This window comes from Staurois parvus, unplaced genomic scaffold (genome assembly GCF_062004578.1).
Source record: "Staurois parvus isolate SC_StPar_1 unplaced genomic scaffold, SC_StPar_1.0 ptg000151l, whole genome shotgun sequence".
NCBI classification, from domain to species: domain Eukaryota; kingdom Metazoa; phylum Chordata; class Amphibia; order Anura; family Ranidae; genus Staurois; species Staurois parvus.
The window spans coordinates 19,322,330-19,345,582 of NW_028317947.1; the positions used below are offsets into that span (position 1 = coordinate 19,322,330).

The 23,253-nt window shown below is 48.6% G+C and overlaps 1 protein-coding gene across 2 annotated transcripts in view; it reads left to right on the forward strand.

The window, feature by feature from the left end:
* The window catches only part of MYO1D (myosin ID), a 120,159-nt gene extending 97,158 nt beyond the window's left edge, over window positions 1-23,001 (forward strand). For both annotated transcript variants that reach the window (XM_089674587.1, XM_089674589.1), the window contains 2 exons: window positions 12,270-12,427; window positions 22,550-23,001. In XM_089674587.1, coding sequence (XP_089530713.1) covers window positions 12,270-12,427; window positions 22,550-22,706 — 315 coding nt within the window. In that variant the 3' untranslated portion in view covers window positions 22,707-23,001. The remainder of the gene's footprint in view (window positions 1-12,269; window positions 12,428-22,549) is intronic.
* The last annotated feature ends 252 nt before the right edge of the window (window positions 23,002-23,253 follow it).

The following is a 23,253-nucleotide window of genomic DNA, read 5'->3' on the forward strand; positions in this document are numbered from 1 at the left end:
TGGAGCTGAGAAACAGGAAAGATCGGACAGGAAAGAGGACAGGGAGGTTGTTTTACAAGGCCAAAGTGACAGAGTCTCTAAAAATGTTGCAGTCAGAAAAGTAAGCTTTTATTGGGTACCTTTAAACCAAGTGGATTTTTGTTTATTTACGGTACACCCTAATGAGGTCATGATAGGCTTTAGGGAGGTGGGCGCAGCTTTATAATAAACTTTAACTAGATCAATGCTGCAGCAAACAATTCTCTTGCTGTCTGGTATTAAAAAGAAAAGCAAAAAGCAGATATACAGCATTTTGTAACAAACGTTTGCAGTAAAATTGCAGTGTGTTGGCCATAGCAGCCGATGAGAGTTCACCATTCTTCATCTAACTGCAGTCAATGGAAGTCATGGCTGATTACATGCAGCGGGTTACACTTTGCACACTGCTTTTTGCTTCCTAAAAGCAGGCCTAAGTGTTTTCTCCTTCATATCTGCCACTTCTACTAATAACTTGCATCTTATGAATTATTAATTGTAAAAGGAAGGGTGGGTAGAGCGTAACTGATGGAAGTAATGTATTTGTTCCTTGAATATGTAACGAAGTACTAAGCATAGTGCCTATTGATCACTCTGACCTATTTATGGGCCAGAAAAATGTCTTTTCAGCATGAGTATATTGCAGGACTGTGATTAGGACAGCTTCCGATCTGCCATTAAATGGAGTGTATTCACAAGTATTCATTTGTTATGCTCAGAATTAAAAAATAAACAATACAGTATATTGATTATTTTTCAGTCAAGTACATATAAATGATTGCATTTGAACATTCAAGGTCTTCTACTCAGGCAGTAGGTGGAACTTTAGGCTTTTTTTCCCACATCTCTTAACCAACTTCCCCTCCCAGCTGAATTTTGTACACACAAACATCAGTGACCTAGACTCCTCTATCCGAGGGTTCAATCCGACTGAAGTCAGTCTCAAGGCAAGCGGCTTCTGCTGTGCTGTCTTCTAAGATAACCCATGGTGCTCTGGGAACTCATTATCCTGTATCAATGTGTATTTGTAAAACATTAAATAAAATGACCCTGAAACCAATAGGTTTCCTATTATATGTCTAGATCAGGGGTGTCAAACTCCATTTCATCGTGGGCCGTATCAACATTATGGTTTCCCTCAGATGGCCGGTTGTATGTGTAAGACTAGATGTCCAGAGCACCGCACCCCCCATTACATCAGATGTCAAGAATCCCACACCTTCCCTAACATCACCGTGCACCCCCTTTGGGGACAGAGCTGGAAAGCAGACAGTGCAGGGTCTGGAGGAGGACCAGAGGAGTGGAATCAGTTGCCAGAGTCGGCTGAATGCCGAGATCAGGGGAGGCAGAGATGAGGGGGTGCTGCGGCTGCGCTGAGAGGTGCAGGATTTGGCAGAGGAGTTCTACTCTCCTCTCTGCTGCCAACTGCTGAGACAAGGTGGGGGTGGAGACAAAGGGGTACCTGCAGGAGAGGTGCAAGGGCCACAGGAAATGGCCTGGAGGGCCGGATTTGGCCCATGGGCCTTGTGTTTGACACCTGTGGTCCAGAGAGTCATTGGAAGTATATATTGGATCTCCTGTATTTGAACTCTTATAAAATTCACAAATGTTGCATAGTATAAAGTTATGTCGACTTGGACTTTTTGCCTTTTCTGTGAGTTGTAGTGATCCCTACAGTGATGGTAAGTGAACATTTCTCAGAAAACAAGAGCAAGGTTCTGGTTAATTGAAGTCAGGGTGTAAGGGACCGCCTGACAGCACCTCTATCAGTCCCCAGGTAGAGCCTCCCCAGCGTGCGGAGTCTAAGCACCGGAGCACTTGTTCACCAGGGCCCCTGATGGTGGGGATGGACTTGGAGTGCTCCGGTACCAGGTCGCAACTACCAGGTATCTCCAACAGGGGTAGAGGAGTCTGACAGGGGCTCCAGGGAGCTAGGAGTCTGATGTAAGGGAGCCTAGTGATCCCTGCGGGGTGGATGGATGGATGAGCTAAATCAGAGTCATGCAGGCCGGGACGATAACTAGAGGATCGGTAAGGTACAAAACGGTAGGCAAAGGATAGTCGGGTCACACGCAGGGTCAATACCAGGAGGTCAGATCTAAACGGGAACATCCGGGAGCAGAGTCAGGCAAGCCAAGGGGTCAGGACGGGAGAAGGCAACAAGGTCAAAACAATCCAGATCAGAAGTACTCACACACAGGTAACAGGATACAAAGACCATTCGGCAACAAGTGTCTGTGCAGGGCTAGCTTAAATAGGCCGCCCTGCACCTGACAGGCGTAGCCTGGGTCTTAGTGCCTGTCTAGTACTGTCCAGACGACAGGTACGCCTGGGTCCTAGTGCCCTGCCACCTCCTACGTCTCGGCAGACACCTACGCATGTGTAGACCCATGCGTCGCGATGGTTCCTGACATTGCCCCCCCCCTATGGGTACCCTCCGGGTGCCCAATTGATCTCTCCACTGCGGGTGACCACGCACGAATTCCCGCATAAGTCTAGGAGCATGAACATTTTGAACAGGTTCCCAAGAATTTTCTTCAGGACCATAACCTTTCCACTTTATCAGGACTTGGGTCTGGCCCCCCCTTCTACGACAGTTCAGGATTGCTTCCACCTCAAACTCTTCCTGATCCCCTACTGTAATAGCCTCTGGGGGTCTGGCTTCTCGATCTGGAAATGGGTCTGTGGCTACTGGTTTCAACAAGGAGACGTGAAACACAGGATGGATCTTAAATGTTTCAGGAAGGATCAGCTCATAAGCAACCTCATTAATCATGCGTTTCACCGGGAAGGGACCTAAGAATTTTGGTCCTAATTTCTTGGATGGACACTGTAGTTTCAGGTTAGTTGTTGCCAACCAGACCTTGTCTCCGGGCTGCAAAATTAAGTCTCCCCTTCGTTTCTTATCGAATGCCTCCTTGTTGTCCTCCTGGGCTTTAGTCATAGCTTCTTGTAGCCGTTTGTTGTTGTCCGAGAAGAACTCCAACATGCTTTGAGTGGCTGGCACCGTACTTTCTGCCAACAGGTCAGGCATGAACGTGGGATGGAACCCGTAATTTGAAAAAAACGGAGACTGCCCTGTAGCCGAGTGATTCGCATTATTGAATGCGAATTCCGCCATGGGTAAGAGTGTCAGCCAGTCGTCCTGTACAAAAGATGTATAACACCTCAGGTATTGTTCCAGCGTCTGATTGGTTCTCTCTGTCTGCCCGTTCGTCTGAGGATGGAAGGCGGAGGAAAGCGAAAGCTTAATGTCCAGAGCTTTGCACAGGGCTCTCCAGAATCTCGAGGTGAATTGCACCCCACGGTCAGATACCACATCTTCAGGAACCCCATGTAGTCTAACTACTTCTTTGATGAAGATCCTGGCCGTTTCTTCTGCTGAAGGGGTCCCCCTTAGCGGTATGAAGTGGGCCATTTTTGACAATCTGTCCACGATAACAAAAATTGCCGTATGACCCTGGGATGGGGGTAGCTCCACTATAAAATCCATGGCAATTTTTTGCCAGCATCGTGTAGGAATGGGTAGTGGGCGTAGCAGCCCCCAGGCCTTGTTTCTGGTCGGTTTATTCCTCTGGCAGATCTCGCAAGATTCCACGTATCTTTTGCAATCCTGGTTCATCTTAGGCCACCAGAAGGTGCGTTTGAGTAACTCCAGAGTCTTTGCCGTTCCGAAGTGCCCTGCCATGGGGTGATCATGGCAGTGCCCTAACACCTGTGTCTGCACCTCCTTTGGAACCACAATCAGTCCTTCTTTCCGTATTAACCCTTCCTGGCGGGAGAGTGGCATGTCTGGCATTGTGGAACAAGTTTCAGATGCGTCCTGCAACCTAGCCCTTAGTTCCGTTTGCAGAGCCAAAAAATTACCAGCAGACAGGATGGTATCCGGTTTGAGTTCCTCCTCAGGGTCCTCAAACATGCGAGACAGGGCGTCAGGCTTTGTATTCTTTGAACCGGGCCTATATGTAATGTGAAAGGTGAACCGCGAGAAAAACAGGGCCCACCTGGCTTGGCGTGGTCTTAGGCGTTTAGCTGTTTTCAAGTACTCAAGGTTCTTGTGGTCTGTGAAGATCAGGATTGGGTGAGCAGCTCCTTCCAGTAAATATCTCCATTCTGCCAATGCCGTCTTGATGGCCAATAGTTCCCGGTCCCCGATGTCATAATTGCGTTCTGCCGGGGTTAGTTTTCTGGAAAAGAACGCCACTGGGTGTAGAAGTTCCTTGGGACCCTTTCTTTGGGAGAGGATGGATCCAACCGCGTTTTCGGATGCGTCTACCTCTAGCACAAAAGGCAGAGCCGTATCCGGGTGGCCCAAAATGGGAGCGGTGGTGAACAGTCGCTTCAGAGTCTCAAATGCTTCTTGAGCTCCTGGTGTCCACTTGAAGCGATTTCCTGACTTGGTTAACTGCGTTATGGGGGAAACCAGACCTGAAAAATTCCTGATGAATTTACGGTAAAAATTGGCAAATCCTATGAACCTTTGGACGCCTTTCTTATCGGCTGGAATTGGCCAATCAAGAATAGCCGAGATCTTTTGGGGATCCATTGCGATCCCCGCAGTGGAGATAATCATTCCTAAAAACGCAATGCTTTGCTGCTCAAAGCTGCATTTTTCTGCCTTGGCATATAGGCCGTGCAGGCGCAGCCGTTCCAGAACCTTGATTACATGGTTTCTGTGGACATCTAGAGATGGAGAAAAGATCAGAATATCGTCTAGGTAGACGATAACGAAAATGTCCAAGAAATCACGCAACACGTCATTTATGAAGTGTTGGAACGTGGCTGGGGCATTGCAAAGTCCAAACGGCATGACCAGGTACTCGAAGTGCCCAAATCGAGTACGGAAAGCTGTTTTCCACTCATCCCCCTCCCGGATGCGGACCAGATTGTATGCCCCACGCAGATCCAGCTTCGTAAAGCAGACCGCTGTCCCCAGACTCTGGAATAACTCTGGGACCAGAGGTAGAGGGTAGCGGTTCTTGATGGTCACCCGATTTAATTCCCTATAGTCAATACAGGGTCTCAAGGTTTTATCTTTCTTCTCCACAAAGAAGATACCCGCCCCTGCCGGAGATGTGGAAGGGCGAATAAACTTTTTCTGGAGGTTCTCCTCAATATAGTCCTTCAGTACCCCTAATTCCTTTTCCGATAGCGGGAAGATACGGCCAAAAGGAATCTCAGAACCTGGCAATAAGTCAATGGGACAATCATATGGTCGATGTGGTGGTAGTGTATCAGCCCCTCGTCTACTGAACACGTCTAAATATTCATGATATACGGTTGGTACAATCTGTCTTAGGTTAGCGTCCTCTTCTGCACATAAGAGGATCTGGGGGGCCCGGTGCCCAGAGGCCTGGCAGTTCTTCTGACAATAGTCTGAAGAAAAACTAAGGGACCCGGTTTTCCAGTCGATCTGGGGGTTGTGGGCCTGCAGCCACGGAAGCCCCAGGATCACTGGAAAAAGGGGTGACGCAATGGCGTCAAAGTGTAGTAATTCCCGATGGGAGCCCATTACGGTGGTGAGTATGGGAGGGGTCTCTTGGTCCACTAAACCTGATTTTATTTGGGAACCATCAGCCAAGAACAAATTGAGCCCCCATTTCCTGGCCTGTAATGGTATCTCCTGCTGGCGGGCAAAGTCAAGGTCCAGGAAGCAACTGCAGGCCCCCGAATCAATGATTGCAGTGGTTACCACGGTTTTCTCTGGCAGCTGAAACAAAAGGGGTACCGCTAAGTAATTGGACTGACTTATATTACTCAAGGAAACAGGAACCGAAGATCGAGACTTACATGTCTTCACTGGACAGTTTCGCACTGCATGTCCAGCTCCCCCGCAATAGAAACACAGGTTCTTGGCCCGCCGTCTCTGGCGTTCTTCTGGAGTAAGGGTCTGCCGCGCCAAACCCAGCTGCATCGGTTCTGGCACATCAGTGGAGACAACTGGTGGAACAGGAGCAGGGACGGAATGACCTGTGCCTTTGGGGGGTATCCAGGTAACTCCTTGACCCTGGCCTTGACCTGTCCTCTCAGACCGGCGTTCCCTTAACCTGCGATCAATCTGAATCGCCAGGTCGATCAACTCCTTTAGAGACCCGGGGAGGCCAACCCGAGCTAACTCATCTTTTAGGCCCTCCGAGAGTCCGACCCTAAATTGGTGACGTAGGGCGGCGTCATTCCAGTGTGTGTCCCCCATCCATCGCCTGAACTCGGAGGCGTATTCCTCCGCAGCTCGACGACCCTGTCGTAGGGCATAAAGGGTGGTTTCAGCCGAAACCGCCCGCTGGGGGTCATCGTACAGAACTGACATGGCCTTAAAAAATGCGTCTAAGGTCTGTAACTGAGGGTCCTGCGTTTCCCTTAGTCTAAGGGCCCAGTCCTGGGGCTCATCCTGTAGAAGAGAAATTACAAATCCCACCTTGACCGACTCTGTGGTAAACGCACGTGGTTGCAGTTCAAAAAACAAGTAACATGCGTTTTTGAACGTTCTAAAACGTGCTCGATCTCCCTGAAAACGTTCAGGCATGGGAACACGGGGTTCGGCTGGCGGAGCTGCAGCCGCAGCCCCACTGGGAGATTCAGAAACCGCCCTAGTGTCAATAGCTGAGGCCTCACTCTGAGGGGACACTCCAGATAACGTTAGGGTGTCAAATTGATTTTCTAACCGACTACACTTGTCCTGCAGGTTAGTTACTGCCTGGGTCAGTCCGGACAAATGTTGGCACATCTCATCCCATGGAGAAGGCGACCCTCCAGACTCAGACATGGCCGAATGGTACTGTAAGGGACCGCCTGACAGCACCTCTATCAGTCCCCAGGTAGAGCCTCCCCAGCGTGCGGAGTCTAAGCACCGGAGCACTTGTTCACCAGGGCCCCTGATGGTGGGGATGGACTTGGAGTGCTCCGGTACCAGGTCGCAACTACCAGGTATCTCCAACAGGGGTAGAGGAGTCTGACAGGGGCTCCAGGGAGCTAGGAGTCTGATGTAAGGGAGCCTAGTGATCCCTGCGGGGTGGATGGATGGATGAGCTAAATCAGAGTCATGCAGGCCGGGACGATAACTAGAGGATCGGTAAGGTACAAAACGGTAGGCAAAGGATAGTCGGGTCACACGCAGGGTCAATACCAGGAGGTCAGATCTAAACGGGAACATCCGGGAGCAGAGTCAGGCAAGCCAAGGGGTCAGGACGGGAGAAGGCAACAAGGTCAAAACAATCCAGATCAGAAGTACTCACACACAGGTAACAGGATACAAAGACCATTCGGCAACAAGTGTCTGTGCAGGGCTAGCTTAAATAGGCCGCCCTGCACCTGACAGGCGTAGCCTGGGTCTTAGTGCCTGTCTAGTACTGTCCAGACGACAGGTACGCCTGGGTCCTAGTGCCCTGCCACCTCTACGTCTCGGCAGACACCTACGCATGTGTAGACCCATGCGTCGCGATGGTTCCTGACACAGGGACTGCATGGGAAAGTTTTTTGTTTTTTTTATACTTTTTTTTTTTTTTCTTTTTCGATTTCTGCGGATAAATGGTGGTGTTTTGCCTCCCTTTGGAGATGTGGGTTGCTATCTTACTGGTACTATGACTGCAGTGTCAGTTCAATTCAGTAACAGAGGTATTCAGATGGCGGAGAAGAGCGCCCAATGTCCAGAGTAATATCACATTCGATGGAAAAGTTTTATTGAAGATGATTGATATACAAGTTGAGCTAACACGTTTCGGGAGAATTGGCTTCCCCTTCTTCAGGGCTTTAGGCACATGTGACTAGAGGTAGGTAGACTCCGCAGAGGTACCTGAGTTTCTTGGGAGATGGATGTCTGCATTGACAGGTGCGGTAACGGGAGAACGGATGTCTGCATTGACGGGTGCGGTGACGGGAGAACGGATGTCTGCATTGACGGGTGCGGTGACGGGAGAACGGATGTCTGCATTGACAGGTGCGGTGACGGGAGAACGGATGTCTGCATTGACAGGTGCGGTGACGGGAGAACGGATGTCTGCATTGACAGGTGCGGTGACGGGAGAACGGATGTCTGCATTGACAGGTGCGGTGACAGTCAGACCGTTTCTGTTTAAAGCATGTTGTGGAAGGGGAAGGGATCTGTGCTGGATGGAGCTACATGGAGTAGAAGGACTAGTTGTCCTGAACTCACAGACATCGGTTCTGTTTCCTGCAACAGACCCAAATCTTAAGGAGCATTATTTCTTCAGTGCATAAATAAAAACAAAACAGAGGCATGGCTATTTGCTTTCTTTATGATACTTGCAATATTCATGGTATTTTGTCCTCTAGCATGCGATAGTCCTCTGTGTCCCTTCTGTAGATAAATTTGATGCCAGAAGTTGTTTTTGAATTGTGTAGAATAGTCCATTGGGAATGGATTTGTCGGCATTTACTGGAAGATAATTGTCATGAATAGAAGTGTGGGGGAGAACAAGATCGAATGAGGTGACCCGTATAAAACAATAGATAGAAAGCAGGATAGAGGGTTGCACTCAGTCACATTTGATCTTGCAGCCAGCAGCTACTGGCATCTCTGCATCCAAAAGCATCCGATCACCGTGACAACCATCGGGGGATGGGGTTGCCATGGAAATCTCCATGGAGACTGGATCAGCCGATGTCTGGTCCAGCGCAAGCTCCATTCAGCTCTGCTACTCAGCTTGCTGAGATTATGTTGTTGCTTGCCTCTGCTGTTCTTTGCATCATTGTTTTCCTTTATACCTCCATTTTGTCTGTGTGTTCCACTGTATACCTTTTTATTGTTCTTATAAGGAAATTGCACATTACTGGCCACAATCTGGGAAATTCTATTTCTGAAACATTCAGGCTTTCACAATAGCATATTTATGTCAATCCAAGCGCCTGGAGATTGTGTGGGCAGATATTCAGTTGAAGGAGTCCACTTTATACATGCTGGAAATAAAGAAAGCTGTGACGTCGAAGGGTGCATTCCCGTGTATAGTGACGTCTCCCCAGTGCTACAGTATGTGAGAAGTGCAGTGTAAAGGACTGTTACAGCTAAAAGTAGATCTAAACCCCATCACTAAAATTCTATAGTATGATATGTGAGGAATGTGACCGAAAGCTGAGCAACTAGCTGGGTACAGCGAGAAAGGTGCTCAACTTGCACCTGCCTAAACGCTGAATCTTCATCTGCTACCCATACATACACCTAGCCAAAAAGTGGGTCTAGCTGTCAAAATTCAGTCGGCAAAGCGGGAGATTCATCCATCTGCACTGTATAGTGTTTTAGTTTAACCTGCAGGTATATGGCCAGCTTAACCCTATTGCACACTGCCCACAATACCCAATTTCCAACTCCACCCTTTCCAATCACTAATCCCACTGCAGACTGCTCACGTCTCCCAATCATAATCCCACTTCAAACTGCCCACTCTTTCCAAGCACGAATCCCACTAGAAACTGCCCACCCTTTCCAATCACTAGTTCCTCTACAAACTGCCAACCCTTTCCAATCACTAATTCCACTACAAACTGCCCACCCTTTCCAATCACTAATTCCACTACAAACTGCCCACCCTTTCCAATCACTAATTCCACTACAAACTGCCCACCCTTTCCAATCACTAATTCCACTACAAACTGCCCACCCTTTCCAATCACTAATTCCACTACAAACTGCCCACCCTTTCCAATCACTAATCCCACTACAACTGCCCACCCTTTCCAATCACTAGTTCCACTACAAACTGCCCATTCTTTCCAATCACTAGTTCCACTACAAACTGCCCACCCTTTCCAATCACTAGTTTCACTACAAACTTCCCACTCTTTCCAATCACTAATCCCACTACAAACTTCCCACTCTTTCCAATCACTAATTCCCCTACAAACTCCCCACTCTTTCCAGGCACTAATCCCACTACACACTGCTTACCCTTTCCAATCACTAATCCCACTACAAACTGCCCATCCTTTCCAGGCACTAACTCCACTGCACACTCTAGTGGGATTGGAAAGGGTAGGCAGTGTGCAGTGGGGTTAGTGACTGGAAAGGGTGGGCAGTTTGTAGTTGGATTAGTGATTGGAAAGGGTAAGCAGTGTGTAGTGGGATTGGAAAGGGTAGGCACACTGCTTACCCTTTCCATTCACTAATCCCACTACAAACTGCCCACCCTTTCCAGTCACTAACCCCACTGCACACTGCCCACAACACCAACCGCAGTGCATGCTGCTCATAACGCCTGATCACCAAGCCTACTTCACACTGCGCACATCTCCCAGTCTCCAACCCCACTGTACACTGTCTATACCTCCCAATTTCCATCCCCATTGCACACTACCCACATCTCCCAGTCTCCATTCCCACTGCTCACTGTCCATACCTCCCAATGTTCTACCCCAGTGCACACTTGTCCATACCTCCCAATGTTCTACCCCAGTGCACACTTGTCCATACCTCCCAATGTTCTACCCCAGTGCACACTTGTCCATACCTCCCAATGTTCTACCCCAGTGCACACTTGTCCATACCTCCCAATGTTCTACCCCAGTGCACACTGTCCATACCTCCCAACCAAAAAAAATGACACGTGCCTTATTCAGCATCACCTATTGTTTCAGTGGTGCTTAATGCAAATTAATGTCCAGAATAATCCTGCCCCCTAGCACTCATCAATACATTCTTTAAGCTGGCCATGAACAGATCAAAATTTGGTTTGTTTGTCAGGGACCATCGAATTTCGAACCATGTGTGGCTGCTCCCACTTGACAGAGAGAAATCTTGACTTTGGTCTAATGGGCTTGTTGGAAAATCTTTTTTGATCAGCGGCTGCAGCCACTGATCCATGTTTTCTGACAGCGGAGGAGTCCTGCTGTCAGAATACAATAGCACAGTGAGGAGGATTCCTCCATCCATCTCACTTGTGTGAATGGGGGAATCTATTTGTCTTTTCTTTTTTTTTTTTTTTTTTAAAAATGTGTCCCCTATGGACAGCCTTAGGCTGGCCATCCACTATACAATTTTCTCAGTTTTCTGACCAATTTCAGCCCAATTTCCTTTTAGATTTACCTTCCACTATGTAGTGCAAGTGCCTGCCTAATTAGATACAATTGAAAGTGTTGTTTAGGTTTGACCGCATATTATATGGTTTTTGGTAAATCTAAAGCAAAAATCTCTAGAAAATTTGTATAATGTATGACCAGCCTAAGTCTCTATAAACTTAGCATGGGACCGGCAAACTGATAGGTAACCAGTTCATAATGAATGTAGCTCATCAACCTACATGGCTTCCTCCATATCTTGGAGGAGAGGTACACTTTTACCTCGTTCAGAGGCGTAGTACAGCATACACCCATATGAGGGCCATGTGTACCCAACAGGGGCGCACTGGTGGTCTGTGCATCCCTGTGCAGATACTACCATACATGTCCATTGGGATGCAGGGGCTGCAGAGTCACATCCACTGTCCACAATTTGACATCCATGCGTGTGCACAGCCCTGAAGGCTTACGGTCTATGGTCGGAGCCGTGCACCCGCATGGATGTCAAATTGGGAGCAGCGGCTGTGTCTGTGCAGCTGCTGGATCCCAATGAACATGAATGGGGATGCGCAGACCACCAGCGCACCCCTGTATGGGTACACATGGCCCTCACATTGGTGTACACTGTATGAGAATGGGACTGTCTGAAATACCTGATCAAAGCCATAAGGTAGCTGCAAATTGCAACACTAATGTGCTCATTGCAGACAGTCAGAATTCATAATATACTGTTCTGTCTCCAGTAAATGATAATGTTACGGTTTGCTGTGGAACACTGTACTTTACCGTGTTTAACAAGCCAGAAAACGTTATAGACTGCTATTTTTGTATAGTACATTACCAAGCCAAGGTTCGAAGATTTGATGATGATAATCCATTGTTAATAAAGATAATTGTCCATTCTCTCCCCAGCATTTATAACTATCGACTCACAAGAAGTAATGATGCATAATGGGCTTTGTTCATACTTTTTCATTTGCAGGTTATTTAATAAAGCAGAGCTTTACAATAGCAGTCAGAGTATTCAATGATATGTGTGCGTCAGGTTCCATTCATCTAATGCCGCCTGGTCATGTGACTGTCGTTTTCTCCACATAGAATATATACTATATATAGAAGATGGAAAACCTATACCATGCCAGTGATATTTAGGTTTGGTCCAAAGAGACCAATGCAACAACTGTTGTCTGTATGTGGTGAGGAGGTAGAAGGGACTGTATTAAATGACTGTATTATCTTTCAACCACAAGGTGTCCGGCATCAGTGTGACTAATGGGAAGGACCAGCTGGTCATTTTTCATACCAAGGACCGGAAAGACCTTATCGTATGTATGATGTTTGCTGGACAGTCAGCCCAGGAGAGTCATGTGGGGGAACTTGTTGGAGTCCTGGCCAGTCACTTTAAGAGGTAAATGTGTCCTAGTAGTCTGAGTTGATGCTCTCTCTGCATTGACAGAACCTGTGTCATTAATATGTGTTTGGTTTTAAAGGGATGAGGTGGCAACCCTAATGGTAGCCAATCGGCTTCTAAGTCCAGTTTGGTCAATTAAGCTTTGACAGAAAAACCTGGAAGCTGATTGGTTTCTATGCAGAGCTGCACCAGATTTTGCACTCTTCAGCTTTAGTAAATTAACCCCTGTGAGCAGAGGCGTCCCTAGGGTTGGTGTCACCCGGTGCGGTAACACGTGCTGTCACCCCTCCAGAGAGGAAGGAGCGGTGCGGGTGTAGCGGTAAAATGAGCATCCCGGACCCGTGAAGATATGTACCCCCTGAAGAAACTGCGCATGTGCTGGTTTCAGGCCGAAGAAGCCGACTTTAGCATAGGGTTGCCACAGTTAACCCCTTACAGGCTGCAAACTGCTGACGCTGATCCGGTGGATCACTATGGGTTGCAAGATCAGTTAACCCCGTATAGGTTCAACCTATATGGGGTTAACTGAGTTTGCAACCCATAGTGATCAGCTTCAGCGGTTTGCAGCCTTTAAGGGGTTAACTGTGGCAGCTCTGTGCTAAAGTCGGAGATTGGCGATCGGCTTCTTCAGCCTGAAACTGGCACATGCGTAGTTGCTTTAGGGGATACATATCTTCACAGGTCCAGGATACTAATTTTACCACTACACCAGGGGCAGCTGTCACTGTGCCGGGAATCCGGGATCACCCCAATAACTGGCCAGGACCTTCACAGAGCCCAGAAGCTCTGCTGGCATCCTGCTCCTGCCTCCCCTGTGATGATGTCACCTGGTGTGGCCCACACCCCCCTAGGGACGCCACTGCCTGTGAGTGTAAGCCTTTCTATGTACAGACTACACCTATAATAAGGCCCAGAAATATGTACTGTACTGAAATAAACCCAGTGACATCCTAAATGCATTAGGAATTTGAGGTACACCACCAAACCTCAGAAGGTTGTGATATTAGTTTAGTGCTCCTGATGAGCCCCAGAAATTAATAGATAATTCTACAGTGGGGGGGGCTTGATTTCAGTCCATGTGCCATCTAGCAGCAAGCTGGTAACTGAGGTAAGGGTGGGATTGAGGGGGCAAAAGGCTATTATGTACATCCATGCCTGGTGGGGTACTGGTCTTATGTGGATCTTAAGTTCCTCAGGAAATCGAAGGATTCATACAGAGTTCCTAAACACATAAATATTGCACTGGGTTCTGTGGGCAATGTTATGGGGTCCATCTCAGCTATATCTATTGTGTACCAAGAGGGATATCTAAAACTGATGAAGGGCATTATCACTCTTTGGGATTCACTAAAACTGGAGAGTGCAAAATCCGGTACAACTGTTTATGGTAGCCAATCAGCTTCTAACTTCAGCTTGTTCATTTAATAAAACCTGGAAGCTGATTGGCATCTATGCAGAGCTGCAACCGATTTTGCACTCTCCAATTTCAGCAAATCCCCCCATTTGTGTTATAATAAATGTGTATAGTAATCTCCAAAGGGGTTGAGATCACTTTCATTTGCCTACCATTGAACGGAGTAATTGGCAAGTAGAGCCATGTAAACTGTCAATGTAAAATGCTATCAGGACATTGGCATTCCTGTCTGTACTGAACTAGGCTCAGTGCTTGTAGGCCAGGCTGGTATTGGTATGCAATTGTATCCTGTTCAGTCAGATTGGGCCACTGCAAAGAGATTTAAAATCAAATGACATTTGCTTTTGACCGTGGATTTCACCGGTTTTAATTTTAAAGCAGTATTTGTCTTTTCCGGTACACTGGAATTTTCCCTTAAGATATTATGGTAAATGACACATTGCTTGTTACAGAACTGGGAACATTTCCAGGCAGTATTATTCCTGTTTGTTTCCGTTTGTTTTCCTCCATTCACTGATCCTTAGTCCTCAGGAATGATGGGTTAGAGCTGGGAGTTCATTGATTTCCATGGAAACAGGCTCAGCATCTGAATAGTTGAGTGATGAGGATGAAGGGTTTAATGAGCTTTGAAAAAAACAGGGTTAGCATTAGGCAGCCGTCCAAGTTCTTTTTAGTTGTCAGCCCCCCTCCTCTTCTCCTCCACAACCCTCTAGAGTGGATCTGTCCTTCCCCTCCTCCTCTCTTGCTAGCTTTCTCTCCGTTCTCCTCTCTCATTCACTTCCTTTCCCACTCTCACCCTCTGTCTCTCCCTCTTATCTCTCTCTGCCTTTGTCTTCATTCATTCTCTTTTCCCTATTGTTGTTTCCTTTTCTCTTCCTCCTCTCTCTTCCTGTCTTAGACAAAAAAGCAAGAAAGAAGGAGTGAGAGATGAAAAAAGGCTTTTTTTTTTTTAAATTTTTACTCTCATCTACTCTATTCTCCTTTCTCTCCCTCCTCATCCTGTCTCTCATTCCTCCTCATCCTCCTCTCTCTCTTTCCTCATCCTCCTCTCTCTCTCTTTCCTCCTCATCCCCTCTCTCTAGTTCCCCCCCACCCCCCCCCCTCTCGTTCCTCTTCATCCCCCCCTCTCTCTCTCGTTCCCCCTCACCCCCCCTCTCTCTCTCTCTCTCTCTCTCTCTCTCTCGTGCCCCTCATCCCCCCCTCTCTCTCTCGTTCCCCCTCATCCCCCCTCTCTCTCGTTTCTCCTCATCCCCTCTCTCTCGTTCCTCCTCATCCCCCTCTCTTTCGTTCCTCCTCATCCCCCTCTCTCTCGTTCCTCCTCATCCCCCTCTCTTTCGTTCCTCCTCATCCCCCTCTCTTTCGTTCCTCCTCATCCCCCTCTCTTTCGTTCCTCCTCATCCCCCTCTCTTTCGTTCCTCCTCATCCCCCTCTCTCTCGTTCCTCCTCATCCCTCTCTGTCTCTCGTCCCCCCTCTCTCTCTCGTCCCCCCTCTCTCTCTCTCGTCCCCCCTCTCCCCCTCTCTCTCTCGCCCCCCCTCTCTCGCCCCCCTCGCCCCCTCTCTCTCTCGTTCCCCCTCGCCCCCTCTCTCGTTCCCCCTCGCCCCCTCTCTCGTTCCCCCTCCCCCCTCTCTCTCTCTCTCTCTCGTTCCCCCTCGCCCCCCCTCTCTCTCGTTCCCCCTCGCCCCCCTCTCTCTCTCTCGTTCCCCCTCGCCCCCCCCTCTCTCTCTCGTTCCCCCTCGCCCCCCCCCTCTCTCTCTCTCTCGTTCCCCCTCGCCCCCCCTCTCTCTCGCCCCCCCATCCCCCCTTTCTCTCTCGCCCCCCCATCCCCCCTTTCTCTCTCTCTCTCTCTCGTTCCTCCTCATCCCCTCTCTCTCGTTCCTTCTCGTTCCTCCTCATCCCCCCTCTCTCTCTCGTTCCTCCTCATCCCCCCTCTCTCTCTCGTTCCTCCTCATCCCCTCTCTCTCGTTCCTCCTCATCCCCTCTCTCTCGTTCCTCCTCATCCCCTCTCTCTCGTTCCTCCTCATCCCCCCTCTCTCTCTCGTTCCCCCACGCCCCCTCTCTCTCGTTTTCCCACGCCCCCTCTCTCTCTCTCTCGTTCCCCCTCACCCCCCTTTTCTCTCTCTCTCGTTCCTCCTCATCCCCCCTCTCTCATTCCTTCTCGTTCCTCCTCATCCCCTCTCTCTCGTTCATCCCCCCCCTCTCTCTCTCTCTCGTTCCTCCTTATCCCCCCTCTCTTCCTCGTTCCTCCTCATCCCCTCTCTCTCCCTCGTTCCTCCTCACCCCCCCTCTCTCTCTCGTTCCTCCTCACCCCCTCTCTCTCCCTCGTTCCTCCTCACCCCCCCTCTCTCTCTCTCGTTCCTCCTCATCCCCCCTCTCTCTCGTTCCTCCTCATCCCCCCTCTCTCTCGTTCCTCCTCATCCCCCCTCTCTCTCGTTCCTCCTCACCCTCTCCCTCTCTCTCTCGTTCCTCCTCACCCTCTCCCTCTCTCTCTCGTTCCTCCTCACCCTCTCCCTCTCTCTCTCGTTCCTCCTCACCCTCTCCCTCTCTCTCTCGTTCCTCCTCACCCCCTCTCTCTCGTTCCTCCTCACCCCCCTCTCTCTCGTTCCTCCTCATCCCCCCTCTCTCCCTCTCTCTCTCGTTCCTCCTCACCCTCTCGTTCCTCCTCACCCTCTTCCTCTCTCTCTCGTTCCTCCTCACCCTCTTCCTCTCTCTCTCGTTCCTCCTCACCCCCTCTCTCTCGTTCCTCCTCACCCCCCTCTCTCTCGTTCCTCCTCATCCCCCCTCTCTCCCTCTCTCTCTCGTTCCTCCTCACCCTCTCGTTCCTCCTCACCCTCTTCCTCTCTCTCTCGTTCCTCCTCACCCTCTCCCTCTCTCTCTCGTTCCTCCTCACCCCCCCTCTCTCTCTCTCTCTCTCTCGTTCCTCCTCATCCCCCCTCTCTCTCGTTCCTCCTCATCCCCCCTCTCTCTCGTTCCTCCTCATCCCCCCTCTCTCTCGTTCCTCCTCATCCCCCCTCTCTCTCGTTCCTCCTCATCCCTCCTCTCTCCCTCTCTCTCTCGTTCCTCCTCACCCTCTCCCTCTCTCTCTCGTTCCTCCTCACCCTCTCCCTCTCTCTCTCGTTCCTCCTCACCCTCTCCCTCCTTCGCCCCTCATTCTGCCCCTCTCCCTCTCGTTCCTCCTCACCCTCTCCCCTCTAATTCTCTTGTTTCTCTCATTTTCTCTCGTTCCTCCTCTCCCTCTCTCTCTCTCTCGTTCCTCCTCACCCCCCTTTTCTCTCTCTCTCTCTCGTTCCTCCTCATCCCCCCTCTCTCATTCCTTCTCGTTCCTCCTCATCCCCTCTCTCTCTCTCTCTCTCTCGTTCCTCCTCATCCCCCCTCTCTCCCTCGTTCCTCCTCATCCCCCCTCTCTCCCTCGTTCCTCCTCATCCCCCCTCTCTCCCTCGTTCCTCCTCATCCCCCTCTCTCCCTCGTTCCTCCTCACCCCCCCTCTCTCCCTCTCTCGTTCCTCCTCACCCCCCCTCTCTCTCGTTCCTCCTCATCCCCCCTCTCTCCCTCTCTCTCTCGTTCCTCCTCACCCTCTCGTTCCTCCTCACCCTCTTCCTCTCTCTCTCGTTCCTCCTCACCCCCCCTCTCTCGTTCCTCCTCATCCCCCCTCTCTCCCTCTCTCGTTCCTCCTCATCCCCCCTCTCTCCCTCTCTCTCTCGTTCCTCCTCACCCTCTCGTTCCTCCTCACCCTCTCGTTCCTCCTCACCCTCTCCCTCTCTCTCTCGTTCCTCCTCACCCTCTCTCTCGTTCCTCCTCACCCTCTCCCTCCTTCGCCCCTCATTCTGCCCCTCTCCCTCTCGTTCCTCCTCACCCTCTCCCCTCTAATTCTCTTGTTTCTCTCATTTTCTCTCGTTCCTCCTCTCCCTCTCTCTCTCTCGTTCCTCCTCACCCCCCTTTTCTCTCTCTCTCTCTCCTTCCTCCTCATCCCCCCTCTCTCATTCCTTCTCGTTCCTCCTCATCCCCTCTCTCTCGTTCATCCCCCCCTCTCTCTCTCTCTCCCTCGTTCCTCCTCATCCCCCCTCTCTCCCTCGTTCCTCCTCATCCCCCCTCTCTCCCTCGTTCCTCCTCACCCCCCCTCTCTCTCGTTCCTCCTCATCCCCCCTCTCTCCCTCTCTCGTTCCTCCTCATCCCCCCTCTCTCCCTCTCTCTCTCGTTCCTCCTCACCCTCTCGTTCCTCCTCACCCTCTTCCTCTCTCTCTCGTTCCTCCTCACCCCCTCTCTCTCGTTCCTCCTCACCCCCCTCTCTCTCGTTCCTCCTCATCCCCCCTCTCTCCCTCTCTCTCTCGTTCCTCCTCACCCTCTCGTTCCTCCTCACCCTCTTCCTCTCTCTCTCGTTCCTCCTCACCCTCTCCCTCTCTCTCTCGTTCCTCCTCACCCTCTCTCTCGTTCCTCCTCACCCTCTCCCTCCTTCTGCCCCTCTCCCTCTCGTTCCTCCTCACCCTCTCCCCTCTAATTCTCTTGTTTCTCATTTTCTCTCGTTCCTCCTCTCCCTCTCTCTCTCTCATTCCTCCTCACACTCTCCCTCTCTCTCTCGTTCCTCCTCACCCTCTCGTTCCTCCTCACCCTCTTCCTCTCTCTCTCGTTCCTCCTCACCCTCTCCCTCTCTCTCTCGTTCCTCCTCACCCTCTCCCTCTCTCTCTCGTTCCTCCTCACCCTCTCCCTCCTTCTGCCCCTCTCCCTCTCGTTCCTCCTCACCCTCTCCCCTCTAATTCTCTTGTTTCTCATTTTCTCTCGTTCCTCCTCTCCCTCTCTCTCTCTCGTTCCTCCTCACACTCTCCCTCTCTCTCTCGTTCCTCCTCTCCCTCTCTCTCCTTCGCCCCTCATTCTGCCCCTCTCCCTCTCTCTCCCCCTCCCCTCTAATTCTCGTTTTCTCTCAATTTCTCTCGTTCCTCCCTCTCTCCTAATTCTCTCTCTCATTCCCTCTTCCTTTGTCTGTATACCCTGACCAGAGATGGGAGTGGATTTTCAGAATGCTTTCTGCTTGTCCACAGAACAGGTTCTCATTTCCATAGATTAATTACTTGCATAGAACGCTGGCAGTCTTATCAGAGCATCCATATTTTTAGTCCGTGTTCACGTGTGACTTGTACCTCCCAGCAATGTAAATTTTTCAGGTTCTAGTCTTTCCTGGGAGCTGATCTAGGCTGCTGTACTGTCAGCCTTGTAATGGGGCAAGGACATTACAGCTGGGGGAATTGTCCTATCACAGCGAATGCATTCAATGCAGTTAGGAATACACCTGTCTGATTATACAGGTGGGTGTCCAATAATGTCCCTACCTTCCTCTAAGGAGAAGTCTGCTTAATGTCCCTCCATCTCCTTGTAAAACATTCCTCCATCTGCCATTGCCCCCTCCTCTCTCCCAGATTTGACAGCTGTCAACCATGTGCTGCACAAGTGCATAGCTTCTAACAGGCATAGGTCTTTGGAAAAACGCAGGACACCTTTTGTTATTTTTATAGGAAAACAACACTACTTGGTTAGGGTTGAACAGGTATACATACACTACCAATCAAACGTTCTTGTTGATTCCATGAGCCAGCTCTGTTGGCACCATGTTTGATGTTCTTGAAAGCTCTCTTCCATTTTTTTTTTTTTTTTGTTTTGTTTTACAAGGTAGATGGATTGTTGGTTCTTTCCTCAACCCACTCCGAATGCTCAGGCTTGGCATCAATGTGATAGCACATGGGCATATCCAACACATACTGGGGCCAATTGTAGACAGGAACCAATTAGCCTACCTGTATGTTGTTGGAATGTGACATTCAGCATATGAAATGACATTCCAGTTTCTTTCCAGTCAGCAAAATTGGCCAAAATATGGGCTATTGTGGAGCGGGGTCAATTTTAATTTTGTTTATCATCTTGAAAGGGAATTTTTCACAGTTTAGACCACAGCAACCTTGTTGAGTTTCCTTGGGAGTTTTTTTTTTTTTTTTTTTTTTTTAATGGGCATTTCCCTTTTGAAATACTGAGAAGGCGAATACAATGGACTATAATGAAAGTGTTTATACTCTGCATTTCCTTCTGACTTTCAACAATAAACATCATTTCTCCTAAAATGTGGCTGCTAATGACAGGGGGTCATGCAATGCTTTTTACCACTCCAGGATATTGTACATACAATGTGTCAACACTTCCTCTGCGTTCTCAATGATGTAGCTGTGTGTCATCTGTCATTATGAAGAGGACGAGTAAGCACAACGTATTTAGGTCACAGAATGTAGAGCAAGCCAGGCACAGTTGATTAATAAGCATTTTCTACAGCTGACAGAAGCATTGCACAACCAACTTTTTCCTAATTACAAAGTTCCTTGCAGCACATCGCATAGTTCTGTGCCTCATAAACGTCTCTAACTGCAAGACCAGCACATCTGTGATTGAGTAGTGAACATAATGCTGTGATGTCGGACGATAAATGATGTGCTTGGAATTTCTAGTGATGGCTACAAATGTAGCTAAAGTCACAATGGTTTGTTTTAGAAAGTGCGGTGAGCAGTTAGAACCTCTCTAAGGGTTGTTATTGTGGTCTGTGTGCCCACGAGGGAGAGTCGCCCATCTCCATTTGTCTGGGCGTCCCATTGTCATTGCATTGAAAAGCAGGTTGCAAACTTTTAAGCTATCACTCGTTTCAAAGAAGGACACTTTTCAGGTGACAAGAGTGCATTTACTTGAGGCTGCATTCACACTTGAGTGTTAGCAAAATTCCATTCATTTCAATGGACCCTGATCACGCTCAGATGTCAACAGCGACTGTTGAAATGAACAGGATTTTGTAGCTCAAAGATACTCAACATCAAAATCCTACTCATTTCAGTAGTACCTGTTGACATCTGAGTGTGAATAGGGTCCATTTTAAATGAGTGGAATTTTTCTTGAGTATCTTTCACCTACAAAACACTCAGGTGTGTATGCGGCCTTAGTGAAATTTCCTGTTGTCTGAGACAGGAAGTGCTATCAATTTTCCTCAGTGGGAAACATTGAAAAAAAAAACAGGTACAACTATTCCCTCTGTTATCCAAAGTTTTGGCTTTTGATATACATTCATTGTACTCAGGGAGTGTCAAAGGTTGGGTAGAAATAATGGCGTTGCAATTACAGATTTTTGGGACAGTCGTCCTGAGCACTAGGCTGAAACAAGTATGCAGGATGACATGGGAGTTCATACTTTCACAGGCTGTAGGCTTGTTTCAGCTCAGTGACTCATTAAGTAGTACAGGCAGAGTCAGTCTTGCAGCCTGCATCTTTAAATGCAAGCTGAAATCAGGCTGACAGCGCCAGAGCCTGCGCCATTGCATCCAAGAGAGTCTCTGGGACCTGACGGCCTCAGAGCCTGCGCCATTGCATCCAAGACAGTCTCCGGGACCTGACGGCCTCAGAGCCTGCGCCATTGCATCCAAGAGAGTCTCCGGGACCTGACGGCCTCAGAGCCTGCGCCATTGCATCCAAGACAGTCTCTGGGGCCGACTGTCTTGGATGCAATGGTGCAGGCTCTGAGGCAGTCTCCTTATTTCTGACCTCACAGGTTCAGTTGAATACCTACTCAAAACATGTGTAGCTCCATATTGTAGAACTGTGAGAGTCAGCTAGGATGAGCTTAACAGTCCCTCAGTATCAAAATGCATTGCTAGTGCTAAAGCTTTACAACCCTTACATGATGTGCAAAATGGGGGGAATATTACTTAATATAGTAGAAGATGCTGAATGTTACCCATTCAGAACACTTTTTTTCTCCTCTTTTTACCCCAAAACTGACACGCTTTTTAAAAAAAAAGCCAACTTTTCGTCTCAAAAAAAAAAAAATTGCTGTCCTAGTCATTATCATATTGATTGAAGCAAAACAAGCTCCTCTTTCTTAAAAAAAAAAAAAAATCTTAGTTCCTTTTGTCCTACACCTTAAATTTGTGAACTGTGTCAATTTACTCTATCAGCTTGTGTTCGTTAAATATGTAAACTCTGCAGCAATCCAGTGTTAAGGCATTGTTTATGTGGTCTCAGCTGATGTGGAAGGTCCAGGGGGCCCTGCTGACCAGGGGACTGTTCAGGGAGCACCAGTGCCAGTCAGTACCTATGCCTAAACAGTGGTCCTAAAGGATCTTCTAGTTCTGGGGATCTAGGTATTAGAGATGCAACATATCCTTTTCCTAAAGGGTGACTGTACCATATGTTCACTCTACCTAAAGCCACCCCACTTCACAGCTTACTTACCTCCATTCCAGTATGTTCGGTGTTTCTCTTCTGATGAAAATCTGTGCAGTGCTGGGGGTATCTCTATGTAGGCTTAAATGGAGCTATACTGAATGCTCAAGCCTACAGAGGTATATACACGGGGCACAACCATGGCCAATGATGGCAGATTTTCATCAGAGAGGATGTAAACAGTGGTGTAGGCCATGACACTGGAATGGTGATAAGCAGCTGCTATGAAAGGGAGGATGACTGTGGATTGAAGGAGCATGAACAGAAAGGTATTTCAGGTTGAACTGGTGTGTTTTAATCATCTATGTAATGATGGAGAGGTATCATTAGTATAATGGTTTTTCATTTACATATTTTCATGTTGGAGAGTGAATATTTAAATAAAAATGTCTAACTTTAAGCTTGCTTGTCATGTCATAAATGAAATCTGTTTTCATACTGAATATCATTCTTGTATCCATCTAGTGAGAAGAGGCTCCTCCCGGTTACCGTTGGGCACCCAGTCCAGTGTAGCCAACATGGCAAATCCTGCTCCATCATCGTGGAAACCAAAATCAACCAATCACAGCCTCACTTCAACAAAGGCCGTTCCGGTTTTACCTTGAGTGTGCCAGCCAACTAATGTGCGTGTGCCTGAACCATACGATGATACTGAGTATCTATACGTCTACCAATGCCTTATACAGCCAACGATACCTTGGGTTCATATTGCAGGGACCGGTTCCCTCAGAACATTTTTGTCAGTCCCTGAAGGGAATACATTTAAACCATACAACATTACTGTTCAATTTTTAACCCAGACTCTACAGTCTTTAACTGCCTATCTTTTTAGATTCCTTCATATAATTTGTCTTATTTTCAATTTCACAGGATTTAGTTCTCAAAAGAATAATTAAAAAATTAATCTAGATTCATAACTTCCATTGTTTGTGGTGAAAATGGCATGTTTGTTGGGTGACCGTTTGTTTGGGAGCACTACCTTTTATAGTCTGGTGCACACAAAAACCCCAATCACATTTGTGCATTGTGGCCATGTAGGCAAAGACATTAATGTACATTACCACACCTGCTATGTGCGCCATTCATTGTGTTGCACTACTGTCCAGTGTTGAGGTAACATTTATTTCAGGTACTTGTATAGCACCGTCAATTTACACAGCACTTTACAT